The sequence below is a fragment of the Aspergillus viridinutans genome, assembly GCF_018404265.1.
Source record: "Aspergillus viridinutans IFM 47045 DNA, scaffold_12, whole genome shotgun sequence".
Classification (NCBI taxonomy): Eukaryota; Fungi; Ascomycota; class Eurotiomycetes; order Eurotiales; family Aspergillaceae; genus Aspergillus; species Aspergillus viridinutans.
In genome coordinates, this window is record NW_025091228.1 from 201,016 (window position 1) to 224,848 (window position 23,833).

A 23,833-nucleotide genomic window follows, 5' to 3' on the forward strand; every position below is an offset into this window, starting at 1 on the left:
GGTCCCCGGGCCCAGCCGTAACCCGACGGTATGGTAAGAAGATAGATCGGCTGAATATCACTGCATGGCAACTGGGCCTGGCAGCGTGGCAGCCTGACAGGTACCGACCGTATCGAGGCTTTTCGCCTCCTCAAGCTGGGACAAACCACGCTTCTCCGCGTTCTCGATTTGTCTCACCGCACGACTGCAAGGTCACCCAATACCTGGTTGAGGATTTGTTGTATCGGTCCCGATCTTTCGCCGTCTCTCCAGGTCTTGACCGATTCCTGCAGTGCCTGACTGACTTCTAGCCCCATCTGCTGGGACACAGTAACGTACGCGGCTGCGGCCTGTGCGCGTCCCATCCGGATAGTTTCGATGGATATGTCTATCTCCCGACAAAGCATTTTTTGCGCGAGTGCCACCAACGACTCCTGCAATTCGCCTGCTTCAGGCTTCTGGCCATTGCCTGCGGTTGCCCATTTCCCAAATCTCTCGAATAGCTTGCCCAATTCTTCGTAAAGGCTAACCTGCACTTTCCTCGTCCCATGTACCACAGCTTTGTCAATCAGTGGTGTCATTTCTTCGAGATAGCATTTGATTGCTGTCGTCCGGGTCAGCAACTCCTGACAGGAAATGATGGATTGTGGATACCAACCTCCCGCTGCTGAGGCAGACGGTTCAAGACATTCAAAGAGACACCTCACACAGGCCGCCAGTGTATCTTCTAAGGTTTGTCTGTTTAAGAGTCAGACATCTATTCGAGAAGCTAGAAGAACCTATAAAAACTGAGAAAGGGGAGCAATATTTGTGGACATACTTGGAATTTTGACCGCTACCCGAATCAATGTCCATGGAGTCTGTATCAGCATCCGTGACTTCGTCCAGTACTCGAGACACAATGTTCAGCGCATCCGGCATGAAACCCACGTCTTTGCGCGCACGAGCGACTCCGCCTAAAGCTACGAGGCCATGCGGACGATATGCTGGATTGTTGCGCTTCGCCTCTCTGATCGCAATAACCTGACCCGGCCACTTAGCATCCTAAGTATCCAAGGTACGCAAGACTGAGACTTACCTTCATTGAGTCACTAAGCTGCTTGTTCTCTTGCCACAACTTTTGAGCTTGGCTTGCGAACTTCACAAACGCCTTGAGCACAACCTCTTTGCCGTCCCACGTCTTTCCCGCCAGTGCCTTCTCCAGCACAGGCCAGAGTGATTGACTTGTGGCGAGATCGAGATCGGCGTCCAGCAACATTACGGCATTTGCAATACCAAGGGCTGCCGTGTGCTTGATAGCCCACCGCGGGGAATCCAGGTTCTCCGCAGCGAGACTGGCAATCTCCTTGACATAAAGTGAAACCGCCCTGGTGCCGCCGACATTATCTTGCCAGGTATTATCGAAGACCTCCCGTACATGCGTATCCGTGTCATACTTTGAAATGAAGATAAAAGGCAGTGTCGTAGCAGCAAACGCCGTGAACCGGTCATTGGACAGCTTGGACGTAGAATGTAAAATTTCTGCCGAGATGACTCTTTCATTGGCATCCTCCGCCGCCAGATATAGATTCTTGGCATAATTAATGGTTTTCAAGACTTGGTCGTCCGTAGCCAAGCGCATGAGATAGCCAATGGAGGTGCAATAGGATGCGCTGACGGTTTCGTTCCGATCGACGACGTATTTGCTGAGCAGCTGAATGAACCGATCCGCATACGGACGGAAAAGCATTGGCCTCATGCTGAGGAGGACAAGGACACGGCTGCATCCCACTTTCGATGGAAGTCCAACTGCAGAGCGAAGGACACCTTCCAACCTGGGTGCAAATTCCTTCATGCTGGCGTCGTCCAGCATGTCAATCAGGTATCGTTCGATCACTTCCATCATCGGTGAGGTGCGGATGCTAGATAATCTCATCTTATCTATTTCCTGGCCTGTTAACCCGTACTTGTCCGCATTGAGATGAACATAATTGACCGCTTGAGGCTCCAAGGAGCTCAGCGAATTGAGAAACTGTTCGATTATGCGAGGGACAAACGCTCGTAATGGGCCACTGGGACTCTTCTTGATCATCTGAACCAGAGCCCCGATCGCAAATCCTTGAACTTCTTGCACACTGGACTCCATGCCCTTGTCGCTTAGCAGAAACGGAATGGCGCTTGCTAACATGGCATTTGCTCGTTTCGTTTCCAGATCACTCGTCTCTAACGTACGGACGATTGCATTGGTGAGCGTTTGACAGAGCTTGAGCGCCGAGACTCTGACTGATTCCTTGATATCGTCCAGGAGCTTGAATGCTTTCGTGAAGATATCATCCAGATACTTTGCGTACTTTTCGGGTTGCCGTCCCTGCATCAAGTCTGCGATCGCAGCACAGCTTGCCTGACGAACGCGCCATTCCCGGCCCGCCAGCATACTTGTCAGCAAATCATCCATGATCTCATCAAAATGAGTATTGATTACCACCGTTGGGTCCTTGACTAATGCTGTCCATATGGTGTTCATGGATCTTTGCACGTTCGGGTTGGGATCAAACCGGTAGCGGAACAGCTTCGGGTAGATCTTGGTATTCTTCGCCAGATATCCGTTGACACTAGAATCAGAGAAGATAGTGCTGATGCCTAACTTGCTGAAAGCGGCACGGTTAGTCCAAAGCGCGTTGTTGGAGGCTAGCGACATGAACCGGTACACCATTGTTGGGTCACCAGCCTCAGATGCGAGATTCATGATATCTTTGTACGTATTAATCGACGACCCTTCTCCAGTAGGGAGAGCACCAGGTTCGAAAAGCTCCGTATTTGAGTGGATTTTGCCTCCTCCGAGGTTAGACTTGTTCGCAGTAAAGGAGTCAACCAAATCTCGAACAAGGTCGTCTTTAAGGGATTGATCGCCCATCTCGTAGACGAGGCCCAGTCCTTGTGCTCCAGTCTCCTGCACAACTTCATCACGATCTCCGAGTATGCCTGTGAATGTGGCTTGGCATTTGCGTAGCCGGCTTTGTATCTCGGCCAGATGTCCGCAGTTTTTGATCAGACACAACAGCCATATAGCGGACGACTTCCTTAGCGAGGGTTTCGATGCGGTGCAGTCCGCTATGATCTTGTCGGTCATCTCAGCGAGGACTCTCTCCGAAATTGTCATGTGTGGAACCTCCTCATCGACGTCAAATTGCCGGAGTAGTGACTTCGAATTCCAACCGACCGCGGCACTACTTAATGCGTCACCGACAGTAAAGTGGATCTCGGGGCTTCGGATCTCATGCAGCTCATAAAGCGAAGTGAGCAGCTCTTTAAAGAGCACATGTTCAGTACTTGATCCCGCAAAGGTCAAGGCCAGAAGGCCCAGGGCGGTGATGGCGGTATCACTCTCGGATTTCGCGTCTTGATTTAGTTTTTCCTTGATTTGCTTCCATCTGGCATCAGAGATCATTGCCGGCGACAGAATTCCCGAGAGACTTAGTAGTCCGAGTGCCACTTGTGCGGAGCGTCGGAGGAGAGCGTCACGAGAGTTCTCTACCAGGTCAAATACAGTGCTTGTGAATTGTTCCACCTGTTCGTTGGAGGCTCTATGGAGCGCCTTGCGAAACGCAAGCCTGCTCAGCATATAAGCTAGGGCAAGAATTGCGCCCCGTATCTTCAGCATGGCTTCTCCGATTGCTGTCTTCCATGTGGATACAGAATCCAACAGATCTGAAAGCAGTGCTCGGATATCGGCATCAGAAAACGCAGGGTGAGATGCTAGAATCCCAAGAGCTTGCGCAGCCTTGTTCTGTATTTCCTGATCAGTACTGCTTACAGAGGCTTTTAATGACAGCGTCTGCGGAACCATGGCCCCAACTGTTTCATTTGACGCCAGCGAGCAGATGTTGACAAAGTGCTCTCCGCACCGCTGTAGACCCAATCGTTTGTCACTCGTAAGACCAGTCAAGGCGCTTGTTAGGAATAATAAAATAGCTTCCTTGTCCGACGACTGCATGTACAGTTTCAATCCCCGTCGGGCTTCTTCATCAGACGTAAGAAGCACGTCAAGTTTGACGTCCCAATCTTGCTCAATTTCCACGATGTTTTCGGATGCTGATAGAGACTCCCAGAGAAGAATATTGCGAAGAAATGCAATAGCAACGGGCAGAGCGGTCCTGTATGGTCCCGACAAAACCTCGGGCGCGGACAGAGCTGGTGCCACTGCACTTCCGGTTGATGCTGGGGAGCCAAGTAGAAAGCGAGTCGCGTCGGAAAACGTTGGAAAGCTGTACCAAGCCTGGTCTGTTTCATCTGTTGCTGCCGATGCGAACCATTTTCTGTCCTTGCTAGGATTGAGCAGCCGGTACCAATAAGGATGTAGGCCCTTCTTGCCTTCCTCTACAACTTCTTGATTCAGTTCCGATCCGCGCGCAACAGCCATGAGGTCAATCCAGCGAGCCACAACATCACTATATGGTAAGAATCGATTTGAAAAACGAACGGCGGCATATTGCGATCTGCGAACGACCTTGAATCCAGTGATGGGATCTTCATCACCGGGTTGATTACCCATCTGATGAACGAGGAAAGGACGGATTTGCTCTTGAAATTCCTTATTCCATCGGTCCACTGAAGAGTTCAAAATACTCCCCAGGGCCTGCTCAATGCTCACAAAGATCTGAGGGCTCGAGTCGTCGGAGCTCAAGGACGTGAACAGCCATTTGATCAGATCAAAATCAGAAAATTGCGCCTGTTCGTCCTGAACTTGAAAGTCGACCTTAGGAACAAGTATACCAATGCTCTCATAAGCAAGACCCCGGAGGCTCAAGTCTGATGCGGGAAGCCTTTGGCCGCTGGCTCCAGGGCTGGGCCAACCCTGAGATTGGATGAAGTCCCTCAACCCTGCTATGAGCTTTGGCGCCATCAACTTGAGATCGGAGGGAGATCCCATCCGCACCACCCAGGTTGTGAACGTAAAGATCTGGGTTCTCAGTTTCGAGGCTTGTAGGCCTTGGGAAGACCTTGCTTTGTCTGAGAGGAGACCTTCCTCAATTAATCGAATTACTCTTTCCGTATCCTTCGTAGCTACGATCGACTTTCCTAAGAAAACCAGGATCTTCAACTGTACAGGAGGTCGCACCGGCTGGGCACCATCCGCCGTACCGTCCCCAAAATAGAGGCTATACAGTTTCTGCACCACATCAGGATTTTCTAGGTCAGGAATAAATCGCTTCAGAATCTCTTCACCGAGGTCAGAGACTCGAGAGTTTGCATCCGCAGAGGCGATAAGAGCGGGAATGAATCTCTCCGAGTCCGTGAAAGCTCCGCTAGTGAGGAACCTCAAAGCTGTTACTTTCGTTGCGGTAAGGTTGAGCCCGCCGTTCGAAGCAGGGTTCCATGTCTCATCTGCAGGAAGGCCTTTGTTCAGAAAGGTGTACTCCGCGGGTGATAGCCCAGGACATGTCGTTGCATTCTTTTCTGCAGGGTACAGAAGAAGTAACTTCTCGAACCACGAAGACAAAAAACTCGTATCCTGGTCAGAAAGACCAAGCTTCGACTTTAACTGTGCATCCTCTTCACTTCCCTTTGGAGGTAGATTGAGCAAAGGCAGAAGCCGCAAGACGAGGTTGAAGATAATGGCACCTTGATTGGTTGCTACTCCGATCTCAGAGATTCCCTGGAGCAGAGGGAGTAAGATGTCAATTCTCGCGTTGGGACCCAAACGATCAATGCCTTGTTGAAGATAAAGCAAATCAAAATGTCTAATCAGTTGAGACTTCTGGTCTTTGAACTGCTTTAGCAGAGCTGCCACGGGCAGTTGGATGGACGGTGCTTGAACTCTGGTATTGATATGTTGGCACACCGCAATGACCTTACTGCGGACTGCGTGACTCTCGGAGCCCAGCTTCAGTAACAACGGAGCCAAATATGTGTTGAGAAGTCCTTCGAGTTTCTCATCTGTGTCTGCAAGTGCAATTCTTAATTCAACCTTTGATATTAAGCTCAACTCGCGAGCCTCGGAAGTCGTTGACGTKGCATCGGAAGCCATAACGGAATCAAAACGGAAAAAAGCGATGCTTAAGCTGGAGCATGGATAATATGAAAGATGATAAAAGGACAAGCCACCATCAGAAGCTATGCTTAAATAAAGAATGACTAGAATACAACTCGCCTTCCGTAGGCAGATACACCCTCACGTCACTGCGGTTGAGAAGCGATGCCGGTCAGGGGACGCACATGATTAGTCATCACGTTGGGAGGTGAGTCGATCAAAAATGTCGACTTAACAATTCTTACAGATGGAAGACGAGGGAAATCAGCCGAAGAACGGAAGGCTCAAGTAGCAGTGGATCGTCTGCGCCCGTTGACTTGCAAGAAATACATCGAGCAGACTTTCGCGGGACCGAGAGTCAAGACGGGTGATATATATTCAAAGACCATATACAACACCCGATATGGCCAGGAGAAGAAAATGCACTGTATTTACATCTATTGTCATATAAGGTAACTCATCAATCATTATATATCGTAGGATCATGAAGAAGCAGTGGTCCTTCTTTTCTCTGCTGCGTCACCTCGCAAAAACCTCGCCACCTCCCCGTCCGCCCTCAAATCCATCTTCTGGGTGGCATTGCCGAAAAGGCATTGCCATAAATCGTCCTTCTTCACGAGCTCTCCCCCGGCCGTTCCTTTTGTCATCAGCTTTGCCAGTGTCGCATCTTGTACTTCTAAGGAGTTTGCCGAATCAATGGCTGTTTCAGTCAGATTTTTGAATACGGCTCCCGGGTCGTCCAGTGCCTCCTTCACTTTCTCCTTCTGGACAATATGAGCTAGGCGGCGAGAGACTGATAACTCGTAGATTGATTGCTCAACGGTATCAGATACGAGATACATCCAGACGGTAGTAGGCCGATGCTGACCGATTCGATGCACACGGGCGATGGCCTGAAGCTCAATCGCTGTGTTGACAAGTGGTTCGCAGAGAAAAACATGAGTAGCGTTGACCAGGTTAAGACCGGACGACTGCGCTTTTGCATGTAGAAAGAAGCACTCGACCTGCAGGACAATTATCAGTAAAGATACAGCAACACGCGCGCTCTGGGGAAACATTACCGCTGGGTCGCTCTTGAACCTTTCTATACCATCTGCATTGTCGATGCTACTGTACCCAATCTTAAACCGGGCAAAAGCTGTCCCCAACACCTCAAGAAAGGTCTTATATTGAGAGAATATAATCGATTTCGCACCAGGGTCATGCTCGCGTAGCCAAAGAATATGACGGGCCAAAGTGTCGATCTTGGTGCCAAACGAGGCCTCAAGATCGATGTTCTTAATCTCTTTGAGTGTCCCCGAGCCGATGTCAGCGTAAATGAAGCTGTTCGATGAACGACCTGATTCAAGTTTGGGTGTTTTTTCCTCCTGCACCACGAACTCTTCGGGTTTGTAAGTGATCTGGTGAAAATCATTGACCTTGAGTCTTCTTTTGCAGGTAGGACAGGTGCGATGTTGGTTCCACCAGATGCGCAGACAATCTTTGCAGTATTTATGACCACAAACGGTCAACACCCCTATAGATGTAAGCGAAACGAAGTCTCAGCTTAGGAAAATAGAGCATATGTACTTACCAATTTCAAAGCCGGACTGACATATAACACAAATCCTCGATGCATTATCAACCCCTGAGTCGTCTCTCAGATGTAGAAGATAACGATGTTTCGACCTTAGGGTGGATATCTTTGCATCTATATCGTTCTCTTGCTTGAGCTTTGCTGCATATAAATCTTCATCCAACGGTTTACCGACACTCTCCTCGTCATAAGGAGCAACGGTATCAGATATTTGTTGCAGCTGACGGTAGTATTCGAGGCGGTTATTCATAGTGTCCCGGAACATCTCCACTTCTCTCTCCAGATTCGATGACACTTTGTTCTGCTCAGCAGCCATCTTGGCAGCATGTTGGAGGACCGAGTTGACAAGTTCTAACTCGGCAAGAGCGCGAGAGCTTCCCCCGCTTCCTTGCCATTCAAGGGAGGTCGCAAGACTGCGAAGCTCGCTGATGATGCCACGAAGAGAACCAAGCGCAGGCGCGGGTTTCAGCGCACTGCGGGTGTTCATTACCGAAAGAAATAGCCCCGGGGACGGCCCCTCGCCCTGCTGAGCCTGAATAATGCCACCTTTCACCTCGTGAGCGATGAGGACATTCTGCTGACCAGTGAGAGCATCGTGACGGTCTGCAAACATGGCGCGCAGAGCTTCCATATAAACATACATCTCGTCTTGATGTTTTGTTGACCTTTCGTACTCATTTCCTTCGAGCTCTGACTCATCCTCCTGGTCAATGAGCGACTGTGAGAGTAACTTGACCATGATATCGCGCCATTCATTGTACTGTGCAGCGTGTTTATTCATCACTTCACAGAACTCTTCATATCTGTCGAATATGCGGCGGGACTCCAGTCCTTTGCTGTAAAGCTGTGGCTTCATTTTCGGGATAACCACGAACTGCTTCCTTTCCGATTTCTCTCTGATCACTCTCATATAGCGAGCAACTTTACGAGAAACATCAGATAGTATCTCCATCCGAATCAACTTGGCCTCTTCATAAGCCTCAGTTTCGCGTTTCTCGAGGCGCTTGAATTCCTCCGAGTCCGGTTCAGTGAGCTTCGGATCTGTCCTGATCTGATAAAACGCATTTCCGATAAAGAATATCGAAATGTGCTGAACCTCAAGGGCAGCACGCAGCCTTTGACGGTACGCACTAACGCGAGTATTCTTGTCCGCCTCATCAACTTCGTTATCGCTCACTGGATCGTCTGGCGCTCCGCCTTGGCTCACGCCGTTGGTGGTGACTCGACTCTTATCACGCTCTAACTGTAGCCGGGAGCGACATTCCTTGACCAGTGCACTGGACCGCTCATATGATTTTGTCCAAAGATCAAGCGCTTGTTGACGACGCAAGGCATTTTCCAGTAGCTGCCCCCGTCGGAGCTGAGACAGAACGAGAGTGCGCTCTTCTGCATGGACAAGAGCATCATTCTGATCGATCATTATCTCAAGGACCTCGGCAACGGAACGTAGCGGACCGCCACCGAAACCTAAGACACGCCGACTACTTCCAGCCGGATAGAGACATGCTTGACGGAGTCGCATTAGCCAACTGCGCATCTTCTCTACAACGGCTTGGTCCTCGGGATTCCAATCGTCTTTGAGTGGCGCACCGGACAGATCTAGGCCACAATCTTCGGCCATTTGCTCGAATAACTGTCCATAATGCTGTTCTTCGACCGCGGTGAAAGGAATAGTGATCACAAATCTCTTTTGGGACGGCAGATCAAGTTCACTGCGAACATGGTCTTTGCTGTGCCGAAGAGCGACTCGTCTGATAATGCCGGATAGCACAGACTGAAACGATCGACAGAGCCTATTCCATACGAACCCACAGAACGGTTCATAATGAAGAAAAAGCAAAAGGCCAAGAAGGTCAGAGATATCTTTCCGAAGAGGTGTACCGGTCACAGCCCACGCATTCTGGCGAGGTATCAGACGTGCGACCTTTGCTGCATTGCTCACGCCACTCTCGATCATTTGAGCTTCGTCAAGACAGACTCGCCACCATGATATTTTCACAAGAGGTGATTTTCGTGGCTGAAATCTTTTCTCATGTCGCAAATTACGTTTTGGAGCATCACCGGAATAATGGATCTCCCGTGCAAGGACATCATACGTGGTGAGAACGACATCTTGGTCGGCAAGTAGTTCAACAAGTTCGCGGTCTGAAAGCTTCTGATGGCGATTTATACCCGTATAGTGAAGAACGTGGAGAGCCGGTGCATGCAGCTGAATTTCCTGCATCCATTGCTGGAGAATAGCAGGAGGTGTGATGATCAATGTTGCACCGGATTGTCTCATTCCACCGATGTACAAGTCCATATCAGGTTGCAAGGAACGACGATGGAGGCACATCAGACTAATCATTTCCACAGTCTTGCCCAGTCCCATCTCTTCAGCAAGGATACCGCCCTTGAGATAGTCCGCTGGCGCGTACCAGTTGTAAAGATCGGATGTGACAGTCATGAACAAAGGGCTAATATAGTACGTTTTCCCCTCAGCGTCTGTACGCTTCTCGAACGAAGTTGGCAGTTCACTCGCCGTTTTGTTCTCCAGAGGAAACACGTGTCCATTTTCCTGAAGCTTCACACCTTCCCTTTCGAGTAACCATCGTACTGCTCTCCTTTGGAATGGATAAAGTCGACAATGTATCAAGTCGGACTTGATTTCTGCAGATGACTCGGGTGAGTCTTGGGGAACATGGACATTATCGTAGAAATCTCGAGGCGACCAAATGGCTGCTGGCGCGAAACCAATATTGCGCGCCTTGTTGTACACATCGGGATCACGCTGTAGCACATATTTCGCAAAAGTTTGAAGTGCCCCAGCATTTAACAGCTTTTCATCGATAATATCCAGAGAATCTCTCCATAAAATAATTGTCTCAAGCCGAAATGACTTTCTATCTGTTGAACAATGGGTAGTACATTGATAACATGCGATCGGGGCCTTCTTATGATATCGATCGGCGCAAACAAGGCGATGAGCGGACTCGAGGTGTTTCCCAAACTCTAGTAATTGAGGACTAGTCGACGATTCTTTGTACACGGTCTCTTGCTCCGGCAACGTAGCTATCTCTAGCTCGAAACAGTCATACGAGGTCGACTCGTAAGTCCAACTGGCCAAATGTCGGGAGTTTCCAGCAGTCTGAAGGACAACAGGAAGCCGGGGTAATAGCGGCAAAGGATCATCAATGTGTCCCTCCAAAAGAGGATTTGCGTGAGCGAATTTCTGATAGATTGTTCAAGTCAGTCGCGGCTCTCAACGGTATTTGGTCCATAATTGTGGTCATTTACATACCAGGTTTAGGTCAAAGCGCGCCAACGCAATATATCCATTGGGAACTCCATTTTCTGATGCGCCGTTCACGTCTCGAAGACTCTGGGGTGCTGATGTCAGTTTGCGACGCTTGCTGGGAGGACCATCGCTCTCGAGTTGCCCACTTTGCGCATGTCGCCCGCTTTGCGCAAAAGCAGTGGCTAAGCTATCAGGCACTCTACCTGCATGTTGTAAAGAATTAGCAATCAATCAGCAAATCGCATTAGAGAAAGGGTAGTCCGCGCACCTGAATAGCAAACTTCTTCCGTCACCACAGCCATCCTGCAACTGTTTCGTCTGTACAAAGCGCCACAATGCATCAAGTACAAAGTAGGAAGACAAATGGCGATAAGGCAATCTTATCATAAAACTCACGTGATATAGATATCGAGATTCCATGGTTCTGGGGAGAGTGGCAAAACTCACTTTTCTGTTGGTTGGTAAAGTATGGCTTTAAACTCAATTAAGCACCAAAGATATGTATGAAAGTTATGTTTCATTCAGCTCCATCAGTGCTTGGAAGTGAGATATTGCATCTAGGTCTACCTGCCCTCCGAGTAGCTTCACATTAAGTGTTAATTCTTGCCGCCAGGCCCTCTTCCGATGATGCTTCTCACGCTGTCTCTGCCTGATGATGACAGAATACCCTGAATTGCTTTAAACGAAGCAGTCTGTGGCCGGCCATCTGTATCAGAGACAACACTTCCATTGATAGCGCGGACGGTTCTGTGATATGATTGTTCAGCAATGCTCTCGAAAACATCAGTTGTATCTCCAGCAGATGTCGACCCGCCACCTGTGACTGAATGGTAGAATGCGCTGCCCCGTTGTCTAGTGTGCAATCGCAATGGTCCCGAAGTCAGGGTATAGGTAGAGATACCAGTAACTCCTGTCGCCGCTATATCAAGACCTCTATCCATATGGGCATTTATGGTGAGCTCAGTGTCAGTGATACCATATGTTGTGTTGACAAATAAAGGATATTCGAAGGTCAGATCATCCGTAGTCCCGTTGACTCCAATTTTTGCGGCGAATATTTTCCCGGATGTGAGTTGGCGATTCGCTTGGCTCAATCCTTTCTGGTTCAGCAGACCCGAATTGGAGTACTTCAAGGACTGATGCCAGGTGGATTGGGTCGAGGTGATACTGAGAGTCCTTTCAGCAACAACAGAGTACAAGAGTGTATCGTTAACGCCTTTCTCATCTTTGGTGAGAAGTCGTGTAATTGTAAACTGTGGTGTCGGCGAGATTATTTTAGGCTCGTTCTGAGATTGATCACTTTTTGAATACGGTGCATCCTCCTCCAGGTACAAAAAGATGTTTCCCGTGACCACCCAGTAAGAGCCGACAGAATCAGAAAGTCTGGCAGTTCCGTTCGCTTGGATTTCCAAGCCCACGATCTTTATTTCAAAAGAATGTTCTCGCCCATCAGTCAGAAGAGGAAGAAATGGCGAGATGTCTATCTCGGGCTGTCGCAGGTCGAAAGCATCAATTCCAACTATTGGACGCCAGAAGCCGGGCGCGACGCCCCCTGTGAAGATAATTGGGAATGGCCAGATGACCCCAGCAAGCAGACCGTCGATATAGAGCTGGATTTCACGAAAGGGTGAATACCCGTAGAGTTCGCCAACCGTGTTGACGAATGATTCTGTGTCGGACGAGAACACGTTAGACCACCAGAACTCCTCTGTGGACTGTCCACATGCAGAAATCGACACAATGGCCCGGGCAGTGTTGGAGGGGAATTGGTAGGCTATCTCTGCATTGTCTGAAGGCACAATTAAGGCACTTGATGCATTAGACGCTGATTTGCGCGCTGATATCGGTAGAATCATATCCGCTGTTCTAATAGTAGTGCCCCGTTGAGAGAAGACGGCAGTAAGTGTGGCATTGAAACTGCCTGTGTAGACGTCGGATATCAGGTTACCCAAATCAAAGATTAGCTTTTGTCGTTCTTTCCACAGTGCGTTGTACTGAGACATCTCCTTAATGTATGTCCAGACAATCCCATTTGTAGTTGGTTCAGCTGTCGATGTGCGGAATACCTCTGCATCCCCAAGGTACATGATCGCTAATCGATCATATTGTCGACCTTTCGAAGTCACAGTGAGGTTGATTCGAACCGTGTCAAAGTCACATTTGGGTGGATTGTAATATCCTTGTTACTAGAATCAATATCAGAGCCATCAATCCGCGAGGATATCCACTGACCTACGAAGGGTTTGCCATAGCTATAGGCAAACACATGATCCATAAGGAGTATCTCATCATTACATGCAGAATCTGCGCCTCCAGCGATCGAAACAGGTTGGTACACTTGAAAGACCTCCAACACTCCAGTCGTATTGGAGGTAGAAGCTGAAACCTGACCAGTTGCAATACCAGATAAACACTCCAAAGGCAGGTATCCAAGCCATATAAAGGCGGCACAAAGCATGAGCGACAGCGCCATGCAGACGATCTTTATTTGGTAGGGGCAGTTCCGGACGAAATCTCCTTGATTTCTATTCCAATCCAATGACACAGAAGGTTTTAATTCTGAACGAGTATCCAATCTTGACTCTTTGTATATTGTAATATCATCCAGCGAAAGTTCTTTCGCCTCGACCTTGGATATTCTTCGGTATCGCCGAATGGTCGCAAAACTCACTGCAAAACAACAGCTGAGAAGTAGCGTCGAAACAAGCATCATGACCACCTGTGCCTGGGACATGGAGCATCCTAAAAGGAAGCCGCGACTAGATCCATGTCCCTGCTCCATTTTTTCGGATCGTGCCATGGCTGGGTCTATCAATGTGACGGAGCTATACAGGAGCCCCGTCGGCCACATGTAAAAGTGCTTGCGTCTCCTCTTCCCCGCTCAATAGCGTTGTCGTTGCTCCAATATGAGCGTTGCAGGGGGATAAAATTACCATACCATGATAACAAGACAGAAGTAATGAAAATAAACGCTAGCCTGCAAGGAGTGCGACGGCTCTCTGATGTACTATGTGGTAGTTGACGTTAATTGGAAGAGTTGACAAGCCATGCGGCATAGAAGTCATGTCACACACTAGACAATCGACCTGCCATTTTGGGAAAGACCGACACAACACGTCCCCTGGACGGCGGAATGACCTATTCCGGTTCAGATAGAACCTACGTCTGATGGCGAATATCGTCGTAATGTGACTGTGTATGCGATCGATCGAAATGTCCTTACAATTTGTGAAACCACTCTCTTTTCTCAATGTCAATTCCACGACTCGCTTTCGTTGAACATACCGAAACAACCCTTTAAAATTATACAAAGTATCTTTTGAGGACCAGGTGCGTGGTCACCACACTCCACAAATCCAAACGGACCTTCCTTCCTCTCAGTTTGTTCTATCTGAGCAAAAGGAGCGGAGTATTATATACAAGAACTACAACTCGACGGTAAGATTGGAGTATTGAAGAAGTCGATACCGAATTGAGTCGGACTCAAGCGCCGATGAATCACATGAAAAGACGCCAGGCACCGAGAATGAGAGCGGCTGTACCGGTGCAAACACCCCTGAAAGTATAATATGTTAGCCAGCCTTGAGAGAATGTAGCAAAGGAGCCATACATAAGCCATTGTAAGGTTGAGAACTTCACAGCCTCAACGCGCTCTCGCAGCCCTGCAACTTCCTGCTCGATTCGTGTTTCAGTCTCCTTGATGCGCATCTCTTGGCCGTTCGCTTCTTCTCGGATACGTCCTTTTTCAAGGTTCAAATCAAGCCGAACAGAGGCTTGGGTTCGTCCAATCTCGTCTCGTAGACGTGAGTTAAGTTTCGCAAGATCCGCAGCAATCTTTTCGTGGGATGATCGAGTCAACTGCGCTTCGGTCGAATCTGCGTTTAATAGCTCGGAGCGAAGTTTAGCAAAGTCGACTTTCTGTGTGTATGCTGAGCGTTCAGTATCTACAATGCGTCGTCAGCGCTTGATAATAAAGAGGAGCAATGAAGAGGATAGATGGCTGCCAAAGCTCCAAATGGACCTGGTCCTAAGGCATGGCCAAGTCGGGACAGACAAGGAGTTGACCAACCTTCCCGAAGAACCATTGTTCGCGTCAAGTGCTGTATTGATTCTTGGATGACATCGTTCAGGACCCTCATCATTGCGACGGCTTGCTCTTCACTGAATCCTTCATCCTTAAGCCGTTGGACGAATCTCAATGTATCGAAGTGATGCTCCCGCTGCCGAGAAGCCGAGGCATGAAAGGCGAGCCGCGCTGGCTTGAAAACGGCTACATATACCCCATTATACCTGATAGGATTGTTGAGGTCCTCGAGAGCTGCACGGTTTTGCCGGGCGCTCGGTGATGTAGACGGGCATCTTGCAACCAGTGTTGTCGGGCTAACGTTCCGAGACGCCGCGGGAAAAAAGCGGGCTTGATGTGGATAAACGGACAGAGAACGTAGCTGTTGACACACAGGATTCAAATTTTGTATGCGCTGCTGGGGTTTGGGTCGCAAAGTCGAGAGAGCGTTGCCTTGGGGTGGAGCGACCGTAATCCGGGTAGAGGAGCCGTTCCAGGTCAGACGAGGGAGAAGGGAGCGCGGGACTTCTGTGACAGATTTCTGCGGCGCCATCCTCAGAGTATATCAGCACGATGACGACTCATCGGGGAGAGATGTAGCAGCAGAAGTATAAACCAGTAACTTCTATCCTTCGTCGGATAAGTGACTGTTGGTCGTCTCTTACGGAGTACTCGCAGTCAACCGATGCGGACATTGCCGATGACTAACACAGTGTATAATTATCGCAGCACTAGTGCATTTTGGGATGCATGTGATCTCCAGCTTCTCATTGGAGAAGTATGATTGCATAGCAGGCATGATTGAATTACATTTGCAATGAGTTTGTCTATGCATCATTATTATAATTCTTCAGCTATGTCACAAACAGTGGGAAGGATATCGCTGTATGTCTCATTTGAATGTGCCCCAAAGCCGTCACGAAAGATGGGAAAAAAAAAAAAAAATAGCATGCTTCATAGCTGGAACAATTCCTTAAGCTGCTGCATGGTGTCCTCAGGACCATGTACGGAATGGCCTATCGTCCGCGGGTCTGAGTAGATCTCGTAGTCATTACCTCCAGGAAAGCATTTATCTCCGAAGAAGTGAATGGTCGTGTACTCAACCCCAGTAATTTCTTTCTCAGCTTCAACGTGCCGCAGGCAATAGGTCTTATCCCAACCAGTGGGGAAGACGTCAAAAGAAATCTGGCCGCCGATGGAGTAGCTGCAGATCGATTGTTAGAATCATTATTCTGGAACGAAGTATTTCTACTATTGTCATTATGATTCACTTACGTGAGGCCATAGTCAGGAAACTCCTTCTTCAGCGCATTGACCATATCTGATCTGATGTGGTGTTCTTTGTCATATCTGCCGTAATCATTAGCCGACTGGTATTCACAGATGCCATCGCTGTCTTCTTAAGGGCTGGCCGAGCGCAGATTTGTATACATACGCTTCGAACTCGTTTCTCTCTTCAACACTTGCGTTTCTGCCAAGAGGACTAACATTGATCATTCCATTACGGAACTCAATGAAGGTACCACGCTTCTTGGGCAACTGCAAGTCCGCAAAGTATTTGAGGATAAAGTTCACCAGCTTCTGATATTTCTCCTCGCCGATCCACTCGATGAAGCTGGTGCTGGCAAGAGGCTTGCCCAGACGAAAAGCCATCAAACCATTCTCCGGGAAGCAGAAATCGAAAAGGGAGGTCACGTCCGTAGCGGCCGTTCCAAGTTGTTCTTGTTGCTTGACAAGATTGGAACCACCGACCTGCAGAGGGTGAGATTGGACGTCGAGATCCAGTGAATGGGTTAACTGACGTATCCAATGGCACACTTGTGGCGCAATTGTGAAAGAAGCATGAGCATCTCGGGGGTAACGGTCTGGTAGGAAGAGAATTGTGACCATCAGCTCATGGACTCGGGATTGAGAATCTTCATTGGTAAATTAACGTACCTGTCTCGCAGGTGTCAGCGTCTCATCAACATCGAACAGACAAATTGTGTTTTTAATAGGGCGGTCCTGGAGAGCCGGGTAAATACTCGCAGCTTCGGTAGCCATGATGATGTATGTTTCTCAAAATGATATTGCTAAATCTAATCAATGAATTGGCCGTGCAATGTCTGTGCAAAAGAGAGCTAGGGATCAAAGACAGCCGAGATTCGCAGAGGATAACAAGACTGCAGGACAAAGAACTATTAAATAATATCAATGCCTCTCTAGTAAACCTCAGGAACGTGGCCTATCCGCATGCGGTGGCTAGCGGGGTCTAGACAAGAGTGCCTTAGTGCTTGTTGATTCAGGCACCAAGGCAAACAAGCTTGAAGCGGTCAAAGTCAGAGTCAGGGGCCCAGCAATCTTTCACTGTAGGATACATCTGTGGGTCTGGATCTTCTTATTGATAACCAGACTAGCAGAGAAGTGAGAGTACTTCATCGCACCACCTTTGAGGGACATTCCATATAGCTTGTATTATTGGTCGGCCAATTACAGAAAATCAACAAAAGTAGATCGCATGCCAATGAATACCGAAACCAAAGTAGAGAAAAATGAGAGTCCATTGCAAATTTCTTCTGATAGGATATGCAGAGTTTCGTAGAAAAGATCACCTGCAACCACGGGTCCACGGCTGACAACGACCGAGATAGACCTAGATATCGAAAGTACACGGTGGGGATCACCGCCCAATGCCTCGCTTTTCTGTTGCCGTCCTCGTGACTGAGCGTGAAAGTAGATAGTGCGATAGACTAGGAGTGTCTTCTGTTAGACTTATGCAACTATGTCAAGGGACTAATGGCAGATACTACGTATTAGCGTTAAGCATAGTGTGCGTTAAATCGATTTCCAAATCCTCCAAATCCTCCAAATCTTCCAGAAATGAAGCCGTATAAACTCCCAACGAACTGAACACACCACATGAGACTAGCTAGTATGACGCAAATCGCCTAGCGACCCACAGCAGACTGGAAGACCTTGGCTGCCAATTCGCTCAGTAGTCGGGCTCTTTCGGACTGCGGAAGTTCGAGGAAAACCTCATAGACACTCTTGCCTTTTGCGTCTCGAACAGCACCAAGGCGATTCCCTGCAACGGCACCAGCCAAAGCACCGGGAGTATTGGCCACAATGAATCCTAAAGCACCACCGCTGATACCACCCACAACAGACCAAAAGCGTGACGTAGGCCTGGTACGACGTTGGCCATCGGTATCGGTATCCTCGGCGAGTCCTTCTTCCCGTAACATCTCCTCGAAGACAGACCCAAATTGCTCGGAGGCTCGTTGCTCGCTATCTGTGGTGGTGCCAAATCCAAAGGCAGACCATGGGAAGCCGCCAGCACCACCCCGAGGCACTTCCTCCGCTGGCTCTTCGTATGCCTCTGCTGCTCTTAGGGCGTCATATTCTCGCCGACGTGTCTGGTCAGAAAGCGTATAATAGGCATCATTGATATCTTGGAATCTCCGAGTACGGGCGGGTCGCTCTGGTGAATCGGCAGGCACTCGATCGGGGTGGGATTTCAAAGATTCTCTGCAGATTATTGTGTGTTATTGAACTCCTCGACATGATCCGAGGCCTTTGCGCACCTTTTGTATGCAGTCCGAATTTGTTGTTGAGTAGCGTCAGGGGAGACACCCAGAATTCTGTCTGTATCCTTATGAGCGCAGCTCCGACCGGTTTAGTCACTTAAAAAAGGGCAGTATTACAGTAATCCGGTCGCCCTGATTCTTGTTTGTCAGTCTTTGATTATCCTCTCAAGGTAAGACTAGGGTTGGTAGGTCTTACTAGGCATATTGACTGTTAAACGTTCTGAGAGAAAATCCTCAAGTCGTGCAAAACTAAGAGGTGGTGGGGATGACTCTATTCGTGTTTCAAATGAACTAACCGTGAGGTCAAATGTGAAGAATTTCTAAATGCATAACAACGTAGAGAGGTAGCAACTTGAGAAATCCAAGACCCATGTGCTGGCTTCCTTCAAGCCGATGACGTCGTAATCGATGCCTTGAAAATAAGGACACAATGTTTATCTGCGTGCAACACCCCCTGAGGAACAACCACCAATGAGGATCATTCTGCTCATTACCAGCCACCCGTCAGCTTTCTACTAACGCATGTCAGTTTAGCTGGTGCAAGCAGCTCCTTTTGGCTTCCAGTTCTTTTATGCTCAAAGATGGAATCACATTGACAACTCTCCATCTTATCCCCAGCCTTTGCTTGCTGTGATCTCTCAATTGCATGAAATACTAGGCCGCTGATCATTGTTTACGGTGACTTTGCCAGGACTTCTGATCTATATAGAGATCTCGGCAGGACATCTCCCAATTCCAGTACTGGAGACATCTTCTTCACTGGGCCTAGAACTGGAATTTCGTGCATTTGCATCAATTGACTGCGTATCCACTTTCGATCCATCTGAATTGCGCACAGAAGACGACTGAGGGGCAGATATTGCATGCTCAATTTGGGACCATAGTTCAGCGGCTACCTTTACATTGCTCCAGGTCACTCTGGCTTTAAGGTTGATTCTTTACTCTGAGAAAATCCAGGGCGCCCCAACACCGATTGACAAAAATGGGCTGGTTTGATGGAAGATCGACTTCGTCATCTCGCCATGCTCGTCGACGCTCCCCATCCCGTCGATCTGTCTATTCGACTTCGCACTCTCGCCATTCGGCGCCATCAATTTTCAGCCTAGGTGGCTACAGTCGTGCTGGTCGTTCAAGCCCATCCGTGCTGTCCTCGTCATCGTCGAGACGCGCACGGCCTCGAGCTGGGTTTATCCAGCGCGTGATCCACTATATCAAGCGGCTCTTCCGCGACATCTACAACTATGCGCGCCGTCACCCTGCAAAGGTCTTGTTCATGGTCATCATCCCTCTGCTCACGAGTGGCGTACTGCAGAAACTGCTGGCCATTATCGGTATCCGCCTACCGCATAGCCTGAGTGGTCACTCCTCCGGTGCAGGAAGGGTCGGCGAGGGTGGCATGAATGACAACCTCAATGGACTCATGAACATCGCTAAAATGTTCCTGTAGTACTGAGGGGCCCAGCAAACCCAGGGAAGCTCAGCTGCAATTGGCGATAAGCTTTGACGCCGCCATCCCTGCCGAGTGGCGATATGAAGAATGTCTACGAACAATCATGACTATGACAATGACGATGACTACATGTACTGGATCCACATAATGGATGTCTTGTTTCTTTGCGACAACCGTTGATGATTTATACCAGCTATTATTGGGAGGCTGCCTGCAATGCCATACATTTAAAGCTTACACATGCGTCGTGGTAAGCAACGATTTTCCGCTCAAAGGTCTCCATGGCCTAGCTTGCCTATCTTTGCCGTTGCATCTCTCTAGCCACTCTTTTCAGGTTGAAACGTTGCGATGGCACGGCCTGTTCGCGAACAGATTAGTGAAAATCAAACTGCATTCAATAGATATGGCTGCTGCCCAAGGGCATTCTAGGAGATTCTAGGAGACAATGAGCGTAGTTGCAGCAACAGTTAAAGTCAACTTCTTGCGAAGATGAAGGTATTGCGTGGCATAAGATTTGGTGTAGTAGCTTTTTTATGTCTAAATTGATATACATGTATACAATGCTTTCTCTCCGAGAATGCCTCGGGAAGAGTAGTATAAGCCAAGGCTCGACCTTGACAATTGCGCACCCATTCTGGGGACAGGCTGGCTCAGGACCTTTGTGACCGTTTGCCTCTCCGTCTAGACGCACCGCTATTGGACCTGAGAGCAGAACTGTTGCTATCCTGGACGTCTTGCTCCGTGGCCTCTGTTGATTCTTCTTCAGAGTCGACTTCGTGCTCTTCCATGGTCGAAGTTCCAGTCAGTTTGCCGACGGTCTGCTGGTACAACCAGATCGGGACGCGGAACACCATTGTGTCGCGGATAGTCGGTCGCTGGATTTCATCAACGTCGAGCAGGTATTCCTGGCGTTCTCCGTCTTCGGTCTCCTCTTCGAGGAAGACATTCCCAATGGAATCGACGATCAACACCTTTCCATTTTCAGCAACAACCCGTTTCCTCTCGCCAGCCGGCTGGACAGACTCAGTGGTGGGTGTTGCAGTGCCGGAGCCGCGAGGTGACGCCTTTGAACCTTTCTTGCTTTCCTTGCGGTTCTCGCGCTCCATCATGCGCTTCTGGCGTCGGTTCATAGGAATCGCAGTCGCTTCTCCTTGCTCAGGAGGTGGAGCAGGGGCGGCAACGCTGGCGGCGTCGACGCCAGGAATACCACGGACGCCAAGTTCATCACCCCAGGCGGCCCTTCTCGCTTGACGAATGTACCGGTCGACGAATTCCCGCTGCCGCTTCCAGCTGAGAATGAGGGCTGCGTAATGAGCACCACCACCGAAAACGAGAAAGAGCCCAACAAGCACACTTCCTAGACCCGGACGGAATCGAGAGTAATAGTATCCGGTGCCCTTCCACTTGGGAAACCCATTCTTCATGAAGTGATCGTAACGCTCACGACTGGGTCCGCGGAGGATGTTGGCGACGGTGTTCAAGCGAGCGGACCGTTCATGGGCCTCCTTGACAGCGGCGGCAATTTCGCGCTGGGAGGGACCCTTGTTGACATGGACGCCCTGCTTGGAGGTTTTGGCTCTGCCCTTGTCCTTGGAACGGTTGGCGATGAAGGATCGCTTGAGCTTGTCGGGATGGAGAAGTCTGGATTTCTTGCGGTAGGCCTTGTTCAATTCGTCCTGGTTGGCATTGGGACTCACACCGAGGAAGTCTATCAGGAAAAGGAGAGAATGAGATGTGAATGCACAGTCGAAGAGACAGGGGAAGGACGTACCGTAAAAGGTCACATTAGCTCCTTCAGTGGCTGTGACCTCGTCGTTGAGTCGGAAGATTTCATAATCTTAACGGTATTAGCCTTGATACAACAAATTTCTTTGTTCGCAAGAAAATTGAGGGCGATACAAAGGGGGATAAAAAAAAGACAAACCTTCTTTAGTCCAAGCAGCAGCAAAAACAAGTAGAACAGCGAACACAAACAAGCGGAGAGCAAGAGGCTTCATTATGGGCACAGAGGGGAAGCGGTCAATGCCGCAATGGCCCGAACAGATAATCAAATAGAAGTCTAGTCCTGACTCTTCTCAGGAGACGAATCCGGACAAAAAGTCGAGAAATGGTGGAGTGAGCACTGCACATAATTTAGAGTTACCGCTTTTGGTAAACTATGATCTGTCCACAATCCAATACATCGAAAGGCGGTCGGCGGTAATACAGTTGTACAGGGTAAGATACATTTTCCTGAATGGGTATAGGAAGTTATCTAGACACTCCGTATGAAGCCAGCTTCGCTTCGAAAGTACCTACTCTGTAGATCGTTACTAAGGCATCAAGTACTTCACTGACACGAAATCGCTGAGGGCTACGTGTGATCCACTCTGCAGAGGGAAAAATACGTGGACCAATAATGGTGATGGTATTGAAGCCTTAGGCATGGGGATAAATGAATCCAATACGGAGATGAGGGGTTTCGACAGCCATCTTGATTCTAGATGTGATGAATCCGATGGGTATGATTCATCATCAAGACGATAGAATGGGTTTAAATGCAAGCATTTCCCTGTCAGAGTAGTCTCGTAGACTCCCTTCTTTTTTGTCTTTACCTAAGGTACTCCGGTCTACAGATGTACCGGGCATCCTGAGGCATCTATTTCGGCTGGCAGACCCGACAAGGCTATGTTTAGAGAGGAAAGGGGTTTGAGCATGGAGGAGGCTTAATCCGAACGAGAGTTCGGATCTTGTCATGTTGTCCTCTGCCGTTTTCCTGTCATCACTGATTCTACAATTTCTCGTTCGCGGTTCGGCTTTGGTTGTCTCGACCCAGAATCCACCAGCGGTTTGAGACTGCGGACTCTGCCGCTTCCAGGCACCGACCACTTCTATTATTAGGGTCTTGGGAAGTGTGAAGCAGAGTCAAAAGTAACCTCACACCGTTACGACTGCCACTATCATCAAAAGGCTAGGCATTACTAGAGGAGAATCAAGAGTCCTTGCTTCCCTAGGTATCTTCAATCTTGAGGGATCCAGTCTACTCCGTGAAGGAGTCTTGGACGGCGGTGACTTAAAGACGCCACTTGCCCAGGCTAAGCCCCTTGTGCCTTGTGCCTGTTCCAACGCCGGAACCAAAAATACGAACCAAACGGGGCTAGGCTGAAGGTTCCAATGATTTTTCTCTCTTTACCTCTCTAGGCTTCCTCATATCTTCCGGCCAGATAAACCTGTCAGCTTTTACCTGGACTATTTCACCCCTTTTGCTTGCTCCTCTGCTCATTGACTCGATTCACGTCTACTTCTTGCCTCCTAATCCTCTTCGATTTCTCCTTGACCGTCAATTACTACTTCAGAACTTATTTCCATCCGGAAATCATCCTGTCAACCATTTCACAATGAGTCCGATTCAGTTCCCCATTGACGCGATTACCTCGCGATTCGGTGATCGCTTCAACAGTGTCCGCTCGCAATCTCTCACCTCGCGTTTCTCCAACCTCCGACCCATCTCGGAGTTCCTGGACGTCAAGCGCATTTCGAAGCCTGCAAACTTCGCCGAAGTTCAAAGCCGTGTGAACTACAACCTGGCCTATTTCTCGAGCAACTATGCCGCGGTCTTTGTCATGCTCAGCATATACAGCTTGCTGACCAATTTGTCGTTGCTTCTTGTCATCCTGTTAGTTGCTGGTGGTCTGTACGGAATTGGCAAGCTCCAGGGCCGTGATCTTGATTTGGGCTTTGCCCGATTCACTACCTCTCAGCTATACACCGGTCTGCTGATTGTTGCCGTTCCTCTGGGACTTTATGCTTCCCCCATAGCCACTGCGCTCTGGCTGATCGGCGCCACTGGCGTGACTGTCTTCGGTCATGCCGCATTTATGGATAAACCAATCGAGAATGCTTTTTCCGAGGAGGCGGTCTAGGTGGTCGGCC

The 23,833-nt window shown here is 49.0% G+C and overlaps 8 protein-coding genes across 8 annotated transcripts; 2 read left to right on the forward strand and 6 right to left on the reverse strand.

Moving 5' to 3' along the window:
- Window positions 1–173: 173 nt before the first annotated feature.
- Aspvir_002479 (ECM29 family proteasome component) lies at window positions 174–5,986 on the reverse strand (the record flags this gene model as incomplete). The annotated part of the gene is made up of 3 exons (XM_043274078.1): window positions 174–717; window positions 800–1,002; window positions 1,058–5,986. The coding sequence occupies 3 exons, from the start codon at window positions 5,984–5,986 to the stop codon at window positions 174–176; spliced, it is 5,676 nt and encodes a 1,891-aa protein (XP_043130013.1).
- Window positions 5,987–6,471: 485 nt separating this feature from the next.
- Window positions 6,472–11,144, reverse strand: Aspvir_002480 (putative SNF2 family helicase/ATPase; the record flags this gene model as incomplete). The annotated part of the gene is made up of 4 exons (XM_043274079.1): window positions 6,472–7,505; window positions 7,563–10,776; window positions 10,846–11,045; window positions 11,111–11,144. The coding sequence occupies 4 exons, from the start codon at window positions 11,142–11,144 to the stop codon at window positions 6,472–6,474; spliced, it is 4,482 nt and encodes a 1,493-aa protein (XP_043130014.1).
- Window positions 11,145–11,438: 294 nt separating this feature from the next.
- On the reverse strand, window positions 11,439–13,642 carry Aspvir_002481 (uncharacterized protein; the record flags this gene model as incomplete). Its single annotated transcript, XM_043274080.1, has 2 exons — window positions 11,439–13,021; window positions 13,075–13,642. The coding sequence occupies 2 exons, from the start codon at window positions 13,640–13,642 to the stop codon at window positions 11,439–11,441; spliced, it is 2,151 nt and encodes a 716-aa protein (XP_043130015.1).
- A 698-nt stretch (window positions 13,643–14,340) lies between these two features.
- Window positions 14,341–16,948, reverse strand: Aspvir_002482 (uncharacterized protein; the record flags this gene model as incomplete). The annotated part of the gene is made up of 8 exons (XM_043274081.1): window positions 14,341–14,398; window positions 14,453–14,786; window positions 14,912–15,459; window positions 15,873–16,109; window positions 16,181–16,255; window positions 16,341–16,657; window positions 16,708–16,770; window positions 16,844–16,948. The coding sequence occupies 8 exons, from the start codon at window positions 16,946–16,948 to the stop codon at window positions 14,341–14,343; spliced, it is 1,737 nt and encodes a 578-aa protein (XP_043130016.1).
- An 884-nt stretch (window positions 16,949–17,832) lies between these two features.
- Aspvir_002483 (putative DnaJ chaperone (Caj1)) lies at window positions 17,833–18,674 on the reverse strand (the record flags this gene model as incomplete). The annotated part of the gene is made up of 3 exons (XM_043274082.1): window positions 17,833–18,412; window positions 18,469–18,529; window positions 18,668–18,674. The coding sequence occupies 3 exons, from the start codon at window positions 18,672–18,674 to the stop codon at window positions 17,833–17,835; spliced, it is 648 nt and encodes a 215-aa protein (XP_043130017.1).
- Window positions 18,675–19,453: 779 nt separating this feature from the next.
- On the forward strand, window positions 19,454–19,918 carry Aspvir_002484 (uncharacterized protein; the record flags this gene model as incomplete). Its single annotated transcript, XM_043274083.1, has 1 exon — window positions 19,454–19,918. The coding sequence occupies one exon, from the start codon at window positions 19,454–19,456 to the stop codon at window positions 19,916–19,918; it is 465 nt and encodes a 154-aa protein (XP_043130018.1).
- Window positions 19,919–20,571: 653 nt separating this feature from the next.
- Aspvir_002485 (putative endoplasmic reticulum DnaJ domain protein Erj5) lies at window positions 20,572–21,918 on the reverse strand (the record flags this gene model as incomplete). Its single annotated transcript, XM_043274084.1, has 3 exons — window positions 20,572–21,629; window positions 21,693–21,758; window positions 21,846–21,918. 3 exons carry the CDS (start codon window positions 21,916–21,918, stop codon window positions 20,572–20,574), a joined length of 1,197 nt encoding a protein of 398 aa, XP_043130019.1.
- Window positions 21,919–23,298: 1,380 nt separating this feature from the next.
- Aspvir_002486 (putative COPII vesicles protein Yip3) lies at window positions 23,299–23,823 on the forward strand (the record flags this gene model as incomplete). Its single annotated transcript, XM_043274085.1, has 1 exon — window positions 23,299–23,823. One exon carries the CDS (start codon window positions 23,299–23,301, stop codon window positions 23,821–23,823), a length of 525 nt encoding a protein of 174 aa, XP_043130020.1.
- Between the last annotated feature and the right edge of the window lie 10 nt (window positions 23,824–23,833).